The 12,702-nt window shown below is 40.4% G+C and overlaps 1 protein-coding gene across 1 annotated transcript in view; it reads left to right on the forward strand.

Moving 5' to 3' along the window:
• Nucleotides 1-882: 882 nt before the first annotated feature.
• LOC134532216 (protein scabrous) overlaps nt 883-12,702 on the forward strand; it is a 118,652-nt gene continuing 106,832 nt past the window's right edge. Inside the window, exon 1 of the mRNA XM_063368667.1 lies at nt 883-1,097. Coding sequence (XP_063224737.1) covers nt 883-1,097 — 215 coding nt within the window. The remainder of the gene's footprint in view (nt 1,098-12,702) is intronic.

Below are 12,702 nucleotides of genomic sequence, written 5' to 3' on the forward strand. Positions count from 1 at the left end.
AGTAGCGCTAACAATTTAAAAATTTTTTTTTTTTTTTTTTACAAAAAAACGACTAGTGGACAAGTGCGGACTTAGTCTATTTTAGTTTTATCTCCCCGGCCTTTTTTATTTATATGGTATAGGAAGAAACATGAGGGGGGGGGGGGGCTCGAATAACCCTCCACTGGACCGCCATTGCTTACACAAGGATGATTTTCAGGATGACCCTTAGGCATATCACGCCCAACTTTGTTCCTCGCTTGGTGGCGATTCACGGGTGGGATGAGTGACCCTAGGTTGACCATCTCCCTTCCCCAAGACAAGACGCTAAATGAGCCGAGATGAAGGGTGGCCTGGCAGCAGGGTCGGCCGGTGAGCAGTCGCCGAGTGGCGCGCCTCATGGACCGCGCATGCCCGCTCCTCTGGGACCTGACGCCTCGCGAGAGGACACCTGGGCGCGCGCCCGGAGACCGGCAGCTGCCCGAGGTCCCTACACCCATCCTCCTCGGGATGGTATCTGCTTCCAGCCGATGACACGCCAGCTGGCCCTCGCTGCCAATTAAGGCCGGCTGTCACCCGCGGAGTCGGCCGCGATCCCATCTGCAGCGCGGGCGGCGCAGCTGCACTCGACATCTGCCTCCTGGAGCCCGCCCTCCCCTCCAGCACGCGCGCGGCACGCTCCTCCAGGGACGAGATGGCAAGACGGCGGTGGCAATTAGGGCCGGGGACGGGAGGGGCCTCGGCTCGCACCTGTCCCGCGCTATTAACAATGCCCGCCGGCATCCCGCCGGCCTCCACCTGGCGCCCCGCGCATGCGCGCCCCTCCCCTCCCCTACGAGGAGGGGGAGACAAAACCGCCGCGCCGGGGCGACGGGCCGGTCAGTACGCGTCGTGCCGGGCGTGATGGAAGGTCGTCGCGCGGTGTTGTCGGTGCTAGTGGTGGCGGTGGTGTCGGCGGCGACCCAGCTGGAGGACGAGGTGCGCGCGCTCAGGGGTCAGGTGACGGCGCTGCTGGACCGGCGGCAGGAGGACTACCGCCTGCTGGAGGAGTCCCTGCGCTCGTCGCTGGACAAGAACTCCGAGCTGTCGGCCCTCAAGGCGGAGGTGGAGTCGCTCAGGTGAGACGCCGCGTGTCTTCGTGGTCCCGACTGGCCTCACACAGCAGTCAGACACTAGTTAGACATTTTTCCTTCCAACCATTGTTATTGTTGTGATTTTGAGAACAATGAAGCCTTTGTAGATCTTACCTGGAAGACGACGAACTGACTTGTTTAAACTTTTGCCTTAAATTTACGAATAAAACCGATTACAAACTAAGGCTTTTCCAGGAATTTATGTTTAACTCATTAAATTTTCTGTTCACTAAATTTAAACATGATTTGGTAAGACCCATCTTAGAGTATTGATAAAGTTTAAGCACATAGCATTTGCTTATTTACAATCCCGTTCAGAACACAAGAGGTTAGAGTAACTTCCATAAATATTCAGTTATCTGAAACTACGAAGATTCCTTAGTTTATTTGCGGGTGAATTATTCGTTGAAAAGTGCAGTTTGTAACAGTGTACCCGTTGATGTAGCTCTGACGTACACTGGTGTTGTGGGTGTTCACTGAGACGGAAGGACCATCTTAGAACTCGATACGACTTCTTCCGAAGCCGTGCGTGGGTTGAAATAACGAGAGCCTCGTTCGTAGCCTCAGGCCGCGAACGTAGAAGTGGAAACCTAGAATGTATTGTTTCGGATTTCCTTTACACGGAAATATAACTATATACATCGTGAAAATATATACGTGTGCTTTTGCGCACATATATTTTTCGCTAACAGTTTGTTACGTCACTGGAGGTATTTTGCTATAGTAGGTATAGGGAAATTTATGTAAAACTGTGTTTACTTTTTGTTCAAACAGCAATTATCAATAAATATCGGAGTTTAGGGCAGTTTGATCTCCAATTAAGTAAATTAGAAGAGACATTTTATACCTATAATTAGTTAAATGATTTATTCATGTCTAAATATGTTTTTTATCGGTGTTATTTTTCTTCTCCGTCAGACCTAGGTTTCAAATGGACGAAAGCTACGAGAGCTTTTAAGATTGTTATGTGTTTAATATATTACGGAGTGTTTGTGGTATCTGTTCTTGAGAAATACATTTACAACACAATTTTGGTTCTAATAAAATTACAAATTTGTAGCAGTGAGTGCAGTTATTATTATTATTTTTTTGCCACGACCATGATGATTACCACTCTTAATTGAGAACACACGTAATTAAATCTTTTATTATATGTTTTAAAAAACTGCATGTAATAAGAAACTACTGCGCTGGAAAATAATAAATTGGTAATTCTAAATACTCAAAAAAAAATCATTTTGTTGGTTAGTTTACCTTCTTCCGAAAAACCCACTACGATACAAAACATTACAAAATTTTTAATCATTACACAAACCTTTTAATTTTTAATTTGCTTTTCTGCACGAACACCCTCAATTAAAAGGAAGTGTAATTCTTTATTAAATTCACTTTTTTTAATCACTACTATTTAGGCAACAATATTACATACTGTTAAGCATTTTGTCATTTCATGTTATCAAACTACATTGAAACTCCTGCTAGATTAGCGCCAATATCGTCTGCGGTACCTCCAACGTGACGTGTATGCGCAGAACGAAAAAAAAAAAAAAAAAAAAAAACCCGAATCAAACAGGCTTGTATACTTAGACCATGACTGCATATTGAGAGTTCATTGTGGCTGGTTACTTGGTTACTCGCAAGTTTGCACACAAGTTCGTTAGCTAGCTGAGCGTTATGCTTTGACCTTGATTTTGAACTACTTTTACTAGAAATTGTAGATAGGCGCAAAAAAGATAGTCACTTGGAAGTATTCATTTGTTGTTAAGCTGGATGACACGCTCAGTAGCCAATGAAATACAAGGTCATCGTGAAGTCAAACGACGAAATACGCGCCCCGGCGGTCTGAAAGAAGTAGATTCTATTTCTAATTTCGTCGTGCAGTGCCGCACGACGGAAAGCACATCGGAAACCTTACAGAACTAAACTTCAAAAATATCTACATACTTGGTAAATATTCGTGTTGAAAAAACTTAATTTCGTTTTACGTTTGGGTACACTTTAATATTTGTGGTGTGTCTTCAACTGTTTATTACATTTGTTCCTCATTTTAAGCATAGATAACAATGGAATTATTTTCTGTCACTTACCAACAATTCTATAGCTTGCTTCCTTGTATCTAAAATAAACTTAACCTCATTTTGGGCAAGAAACAACTAAATGTTATATTATTATGCACTTCAGCTATCAACAGGAAATAAAAAAAATTCTTTAGGGCCTACACTGTTTTTGGCGCATTATACACTGCATTTCATGGCTGCATTTGGATTGGAAGGATTTGCCGACAGCCAATTTAGAGTTCGTCGTGTTAATGTTGTCGTGGTATTGTCACTCCAGCTTAACAGTCCTCGATCGCGGCTGTCCAACCAGGTGCGTGTTTTTAATGAAACCTTCGCGGCGAGCGTTCGCGTGGGAACATTCTAATCTTGTTCTGTAATACGGTGGCCTCCGTGAAACCGCATGCGATGGGATTTGCATAACGTCCGCACGGAGTGCGAGCAAGATTATTTCCCCAACATGATGAACGTAAATTACCCATAATTTCGCAGGAACAACCGGTGAGCGATGGAGAGGAACGAAAACAGACTTGTGGCGTGGTCGAGCACTTCTCGGATTAAAATTAAGTTATTTCTGTGTTTATCATGGCCGTGCTCTCTTAGGTCGTAAATAGCATCACTATTACTTTCCCTCCCGACGGAAAAGTCTTCTATAAATTAATAGATTCTCTGTTCACATACAAATTATTGCTGGTTTTACATGTGTGACGCAATTAGATCCTTGACTTGCCCTAATTACAGGCCCACTTTGTGACTCGTAGTGTTTTTTTTTTTATGATTCCTTTTGCTCTCTTAAGGCTTGATTTGGATCTCTCAGTAATAAATCCTGTTTTACTTAGTTAATCGAATCCAGTTGTTTTCTTTTCGAATATAAAAGATTAGCAGCATTTAATTCATTATTTTTTACGTTTTCCGTCTCTGGAATGACATTATTCAAGGCCAACGGATCAGCGGTTGTGTTGGGGATGTTTGTATAGTCCTGATAAATCGATGTAATTAAATTGAAGTGGAACAGTTACGTAAGTGTTATAGTCAAAAATAAAAGATGACTGTTCCTTTGCCCCTGTAAAATTAGAGATAGTTTTAACTGCTGTCTGTCTAGTGTAGAATATGTGTGGCAAACGAGCAGTCGGGGTCTGAGAAATTACCTCCAGTTACACAAGCGAATAGTTTTTTTTTATCTAATAGCCTGATGACTTAGTATAGGCCGATTCTTGTATTCTGCGCACGAGGCCATGATTGGCTTACAAAACTGTCAATCACATGCGTTTGTGAGGGTTCCCACAGTCAGAGAGAAACTGGAAAACAGGGGGAAAAGTCAGGGAATTGAAAATGTATATTTGAAACCTGGAAAACACTGGGAAATGGTCAATACTCAAGTACAAAACATTATAAATTATTAATAATACTATGTAGTATCTAAATGTGTTAAAAACCGGTTTTTATTTTAATCAGAAATTATTTGGCTGTTAATAATCCATGTATTATTTTTACTAACATTAATTAAATATAAAGGACACAAAAACCTGTGTCTAATCTAAGGAGGTCTAGACGGCCAATCTTTCGTTCATAAGATTGAGCAAATCGATTGAAGCGCGCTTCAATCAACCCATCAGTCATTTGATCAAAAATAACTTGTACATAATTTTATTTAAAAGCGTGTTTTTATATTTTTTAACTACAATATTGTTGTGTGTAACATCTTAGCTCTCGGTATACGGCATTTGGTAGGAGTAGTTTCGCGAATGTGACGGGAAGTTGCGAGGAACAAAAATGTGTAACCACAGTGCTGCCATCTGTGGCGGATGGCGCGAACCACAGTTCACAAAGCCAAAGGGAAACTATATATTATTAACGGTTTAGTGTTATTGAACAATATGGTCAGTATTTTAATAAAATACTTTTATTTAAAAAATCAGGCCTGAAGTAGGGTTTAGAATTTTTTCAAGTATTTTGCTTTTATTGGAGCCGTTTCGTTATATATTTTAAAATTTCGCTCGGCAAATAAAAATGATTTGATAGTCGACGAAGCTCCTCCACAACTAATTACAGCGGCGGGTGTGTAAACTGCGTATATATTTTTCACGGTTCAGCATTATTTTTAAGAATTCTGCCATAAATGTTGTGTCCAATTGTCGTATTATACGAGTAATTGAAACATGAGAACACATGAATTTGCTCGTTAACGAGGTTAGATGTGACACCTTACTGGAGGGTAGTGAAAGACTTTCTCACATGTCTTTTATTTTTTACTTTTTTTCATCCTCCAGAACTTCAGGTAATTGTAAAATTAATGCAGATGGCCTGGTCTATGGTACGCTCTCTACAGCTTTCACCCAACTACTCAACAAGGCAGAGGAGAGGACAGATTTCCGCACGGCAAAAAAATGTCAAATTTAAACGATCGTATACGAATCTAATCACGTCTCATGTTTAAGTTGATTTTTCGTTGCACCCCAAGAGTGTCTACCAACAGGGTAAACAGGGAAAAGTCAAGGGAAAATCAAATAATTTCTTAAATAAGGAATATTTAAAATGACTATTTTTAATGATGAGATGAATGTAAAGTTTAAGTTAAAGCACAGACCTTTACACTGGTTCCATTAAAAAATCCTTTCTTGCACCTTGCCAGCCTATTTCTAAGTGTTAAAATAGTTTCCCTCCCATTAATTTTTGATTATAAGGACCTATATAAACCCTTCGACTACGCGCCACTGATTTCAGTGCTATCAACAGTCATGTGACAAAATAGTGAATTGTGGTAGGCCAACGAGTCGCGATTTTCAATTTGTTATTGGCGACAAATAATATCAATGGTCAGGGATTTTTTTTTCCAAGTCTGGAAAAGACTGGGGATTTTTCATTACTGGTTTGCCAGCCAAACCGACTCCGACTTTCGGTAGGGTTCCGGGTTTTAGTCCCGGATAATGTGGGAATGTGAATTTGCATTTGCCTATATGAGCCACTAATAGGTCACATGGACACTAAACAGTCAAATAATAATTTGTATGTTAACTTTTTATATACTAAATCATTGAAAGGGAGATTGTGGGCTCATAAATTTTGACTTTAAAAAAATATGCTACTTAAGGATCTGAGTTTTAATCCTTGCCCGACCATCCTGAGTTTGATTTTCAGTGATTTCATGAAATCACTTCCAATCTACAAGCTTCCGTGGCATAATTATTGCTGGTAATAATTTTCAAAATAAAACTTAACTACTTGCCTAATTTAAGAAAATAATGTCATTATATGATTTATAGTTATAGAATTTCTTGATGAGGTGTGAACAAAAATTTTAATCAAAGAAAAAAGTGTGTGTGTGGAGTCCTCGCGCGTCAGAAGTAAAACTTCTTGCTTATTATATTATTAGGCATAGGAAACAATTCTCTTGGACTTAGGTCGCAGATAGAAAAAAATATATGCAAGTATATGTGCGCAAAATTGTGCTATTGCGCAAGTATGAAAGTGTGCAAGTGTAAAGTATGCATGTGTGAAATCATGCAAGTGTGCAAGTATGCAAGTGTGCAATCATGCAAGTGTACAAGTATGCATGTGTACAAGTATGCGAGTATGAAATTGAGCAAGTGTGTAAGTATGCTTGTGTGCAAGTATGCAGCGTCATTTCTACCTCTCCCCTGCCGACTCCCCTACCGGTTCCCCCACCACGTTCCTAACTGTTTCCCTCATACGATCGGAATTTTCATTACGCTCGAAAATTGTAGCCCCCTCAGAAAAGAAGTTTCACTTCAAAACAACAAAGGGCAATTTTTTTATAAGATCAGCTGAATGTGTCAGATGCTTGTGTGTGTGTGTGTGTGTGTGTGTGTGTTGTGACGAGAGCTCCCTGTGGACTTCTGCCATTGCAAACGTCACTTCCTCCCCTACCCCTTGATTTCACCCCATCCTCTTTCCCCGCGACGTAACGCGCCTCGCGTACGCCCAACAGCGGCCCCGGAATATGAATTACGGCGTCCAGTCGCGGGTGAAATGAACTCCCGCGGCTCCTAGGCGTTTTAATCATTGCGAATGGAAAAGGCCGCCAGACAGTGCACGTGTACATAGCGGATACGAATCACCCGCCTTCCATTCGGCTTTTCTACCTACGAGAGGAAAAAAAAATTACTGTTCATTTTTAAGCAGCTATTTTTAGAACTTAAACTAAAGTTAAAGAGGAAAGATAGGTTTCGAAAGACCCCATATTAGTTTCAACAGTAATTTTCATTCCTTTGAAATTTTAAACGTTTAATTTTGTAAATGTTTCATCGCTAATAAGGCAGATATCAGAAATATGCCAATCTTTGGCTGGATAATTTTACATGTAAGATTTATTAAGTAATTTTTATTTATGTTTTGATTGTTACAGTTTATAAAATGTTTACTTTAGTCAAAATACCGCATGTAGATTAAAGTGACTAGATGCACTCACACACAAGCTTGCTTTTGTGAGTGCTAAATTTCACTGTTTAATTCAGTGAATTGTAGTCAAAGTGTAAAAAAAAAGTAAATAAATAAAATTGTTACTATTTTTAATTTTCAAAGCCAGTATTATTTCAGTTTTAGTAATTCTTAGAAAAAATTAACTCAGTTCTAAATGTCATTGAATTCACAGTAGCAGCCAGTCATTAATAATTTTAACCATGAAGAGACACGCAGAGCTTTAGAAATATGTCTGTGATTAGTCAAATAATTAATATTTTGGTAAGAGATCTGGCTTCGGGGGCGTTACAGCTTTGTCACTTTTTCATAAAATTACTGGCAAAAGGTTCTCCAGAAACTTCCATAAATTTTCGGAATATCCATAAAATTACGAAACTTTTCGTAAATAGTTACATCATTATTTAGTTTTTTGTTTGTTTTGGAAATTGAATCTTTAAAATGATATTTTTATCATATTAATGAATTTTTAAAATCAGATCAAGAAAACAAGTATTCTTGCTGGTGTAGATGTTCGTAAATCCATAAAGAACTTTCAAGTTTGTTGGTTTATTGGCTCGATTACAATAGAAACGAGCATTTATCGGGTTTCTCAGGCGTAGATACTCTTCTTGTATCTTTGGCAATGATCGTTATTGAATCCTGCGTTTACGAAGTACGAATAGTTCCGTATTTGAAAATACGGAGATCGGATCCGTTCTTAGGCATTATAGAAGCGGTTTAAGTTCATTTGTGGTACTTTAAGCGCAAACCTTTTCCATAAATTTACAGTATGTATAAGTCGTACGTGGAAGGTTAAACAAGACTCTTGGCTTGAAATATCATCTACGAACAGTTGAAATGTTGATTTGGTGTGAATATCTTCTTCCGCTATACTTGTAGTTGCAATCTTAAATTTTCGTGGGGAATTCATGAGGGAACTTAAACGCTATTTTGGTGCAGATGAAGTCAGAAGTCTTTACACAGTCGTTCGTAAAATATTCAATTAACTGCCACCCTACATACGATAAATATAAGTAACTATAAATACATAGCTATGCTAGTTGGAAAACCACTTGGATTGATTTTTAACGTTAGTTTTTATCTCGGAAAAAAGCACTACATACCTGTTTTATATAGTATTAAGATGTTAAAAAGATTTAATGTGTTTACAACTTAGGTAATTTTGATGAAGAAAAACAATTCTATGTTGCTGTTCATCTGTTAGATAAGTTGAAATTTAACAACCATCAAAGCGTAAGAACTCTTTTGTGCCTCGTTCTGAGTCTTTTAGAAAATAATCGATTTACTAAAAAGAAAATGTTATCAGTACAAGTGCAATTTTAAGATACGTGCCTCTAAATTTGTGTTCATGCAGCGTTAAATGAAACGTACATTAGTCAAGCGCCTAGCAGTATAGGCACCCAAATATCGCTCGGAAACGTTGCGGTGTACATGAAGTCCAGGAGTAACAATTTGTAGGATAACCATTCGGTGCCTCTAAAAAAACAACTGACAATTGAAATAACTTCGTTCGACTACGTTCAGCCTGTTCGTCCAGTAGCGAGAATACATGTCTGGTGCACTTAAGGTTCCGGGTTTTGTTCCTGGCCAAGATCCCGGAACACATGCTTGCTGTGAAAGACAGCGGTAATACATTACGGAATCCCCTCGTCTACCCAGTTTCCCTTGGACACTGCCCCGATGACTGGGGATCCCGCAATTAAGAATACGCTGAGGGCGGGTGAGTGGTTCTGTTTCCGGATTTCGTTATTAAACTCCATTTTTACACGAGAAAAAATGGCTAAAACGTATGTTCTCAGTATTATGTTTAGGCATGAAACCCCCAGTAAAGATTCTTTAAACCACCCAAGGGCCTTGCACTACATCTTAATCTTCATTTCTCCGCCATACAAGTCGGGCTTTTAAGGTCGAATATTCCCATTCTATTGTACAGATATTGAATAATGATACGCAAATGGTAATTCAAACTCACATTGTATTCTATTTGCATTCTCGTTTTGTGTCGCCAAAAGGAATAAATTAATAATTTCTCCCCTGGAAACCAGAGAACTCAGACAACATCCCTTAGTGCTAATCTTTTTGGCTTCTACCGAATCACCGTCGCTCAGAGGTATCGACTTCTAGTCGATCTCACAGGATTTCCCGTTCGGCGGGATTGCGGTGAATTATTTCTCTGATTGAAACAGTGGGTCTCCCGCAAACTGGGCTAAAAGTCACGCCAGCTCGTGGCACTTGGGTTTTTAATGAAGCACTCCCATTAGCAAACAATCGATCTATCGATCAACGAAGGCCGCGTGCGAATCGCTGGGTAACAACCTTCCGTGCATGGGCAGTTGGAAGATTAGTTAATAATTTGAAAAGAAAGCACGATTGATGGAACAAAATTTCGGTACTCGCAACCATCAAGTTTGTTGGGATAGGGGCAGGAATAATCAGGGATGAAGATTACGTACACCATTTCCTCCAAATACATATTACACTGTTATAAAATGTGGTTTTAATAGTTCCGTATACATGACATTCTTTTGTTGGTAGTGCTGTTTGTTAACTGGTACGGTGCAAACCTATTATAGTATTATTCTAATGCCCTTACTTTGCTCATTTTTCTCTCTGTGCCTGGTTATAATTCATTACAAACGTTAAGAAGTTAGACTTAAGATCTTCTTTATCCTAACTGTGTAGTCGTTTGTCATAGGTCGAAATTGAAAATCGACGTGGGCCTTGTACGTGCGTAACTGTGAAAGTAAATCAGAAACACAAACATGCAACTTTTACAACAATTTTTTTTTGTTATTTGAATCACACTGGAGAAACCACTTTCACTGGCTGATTTTCCGAACTGCGTTTTTACATAATCGCACTAGGCATCGTACTTATATTGCTTATGGAAACTAATGTAAACAGTTGTATTTTTTTTCAAGAAGGTTTAAAACTAAAGTATTTTTCATTTAACATTGTCAGTTTGAATATGTACAAGGCAGACTAAGCGTAAGTTTTATACAGGAAAAAAAAATATGTAGGCCCTACTTTTACAAATGATTCCGTTGGAAACCAGTTGCCAAGTTGTACAACACATGGCTATGGTTATTTTTGGATATATGAGATAATACTTATAATACGAACATCTTTGCATACTTTTATATATTTTATTGTATCATGCTTATGTGCACAGTTAATACTGAAAAGCTATTAAGGGAACGGTCTACAAGTAACTTTAACCACTGGAGGTGATGGGATAAAAAAAAGCATAAATGTCAGGGTAAGAATCCAGACCCAGAATTACTGCGAACGCTATTTTCTAGTGGTACAGTTGTTTTCATGTAAACGTACAAATTTACAAATCTCTGTAATTTTACATGCATACTTCTGTTCCATTTCCAAAAAAAAAAATACTGTGTACAGACTTTGGATGAGTTGGTCATGGTGTTATGGTGTACATTCTAGTTGAAATCATCCTTCACTGCTATGATAGTAAATATTATTGTTTTCTATGTTATAATGTTATGGTTATATATAAGGTTATTTTAATTGTATTTTATAATTTTTATTGAATGAAAAATTTAAAACAACAAATAATAACTTAGTTCAAGTACAGAATACTGAGTGTTTAGACGAGGAAATGATAGGGGGCGAGCAAGGGAAATGCGGAAGAGGCGTGTAGACAGACCGGGCTAACCGCGAGGGCTTGGCTGCGTGGCAAGTGTGTGTGAAGCCGTTTATTTCCGTTCAGCTAATTGTTGCGCCATGCAGGTTGGACGGCCGACACATTGCCCGAAGTGTAGGGTTTGTTTGCACCGTGGAAACAGTTTTAAATGGCTTTATGTTTTTAACGCCGGGGATTCTGATCCACACATACTGCCCGTGGTGTGACGGCGGAGCCCGGAGGCACGGTGCCGGCAGAGACGCGTGGTGACCCCGGCCGGGCGGGTCATCGATCAACGACCCTCGCTCGCACCTGCTCCCGCGCGCCTCCCAGGCGCGGCTGACCGCGACCCGGCCCGAGCGACTCGCCGCGGCAGCCCACCGCCTGTGTATCCGACGAGTAACTTGAGGGGCTGCGGCGTTTACTAGGATAAGAAAGTTCAGCACAGAATGACCCAGTTTGGATCAGATTCAGTCATTTGGGCTCGGAATGAGTCAGTTTAGCTCAGAATGATCCAGTTAAGCTAAGAATGACTCAGTTTATCTCATAACAACTCCAGTCAACGCCACATGAGCGTGACGTCCTAGCAATCACGGATACCTTGGACCCATTATATTCTTTTTTCTTAACCTAAATAAAAACTAATTGTTTTGGACGGGTCTAGGTAGGAAAGCGTCTCAAGCCGAAGCCTATACGCCTAGTCATACTGGGTTTCAGCCATGGAGAAAGGGTAGCATGCATCGTGTGCTTTGTTCGGGGATTGGCCAGCCATTGCAAGCAATTAATGCCATGGCTAACTCCCCTATTTTAGATCTAGACAATTAGTAGTAAAGTTGGGTCCAGGTAAGACCTGCATGGACCTGCAAGGAAATACTGGACTCAGCCATGTGGGAGTCAAAATACATGCACTAAACAAGGCAGATTTGTCACAGGAAACATAAGGATGGTCCAGGAATAAGAGTTGGTCGCGCTAGAAAGAAACTACTAAGCAAAGGGCAGGCACTTAGACATTGCTATCCACATTGTTTTGGGCAGTACTGTAATATTTTTGTGGGGGGGGGGGAGGAGGTGTGTGTGTTACTTCCGTCGTTTGCCACCCGGCTGCAAGCCAGCCTCCTTGGACCCGTTCCAACTCGGCGAGGAGATGTTTTATCCAGCACGTCGGCTACCTGGACTCTTCAACCACTCTCTCTCTCTCTCTCTCTCTCTCTCTCCAGGTCTTCCTCAACCACTCTCTCTCTCTCCAGGTCTTCCTCCGTCTCCCATTGTACTCTCGGTTAATTGCTTCTCCCCCCCTCCCCATTTTCGGCCCTCGGGAGCCAGGGCCGCCCCCTCGCCCGACATGAAACATTAATTCTCCCCTTGAGACGACCCATCAGACGAGACTTTTCATAAGGCCTGACCTGCAAAGGGTGAAGAAGGAAAGGGAATCTGCCGAGCCTCTATACAAGTC

This window comes from Bacillus rossius, chromosome 1, assembly GCF_032445375.1.
Source record: "Bacillus rossius redtenbacheri isolate Brsri chromosome 1, Brsri_v3, whole genome shotgun sequence".
Lineage (NCBI taxonomy): Eukaryota > Metazoa > Arthropoda > Insecta > Phasmatodea > Bacillidae > Bacillus > Bacillus rossius.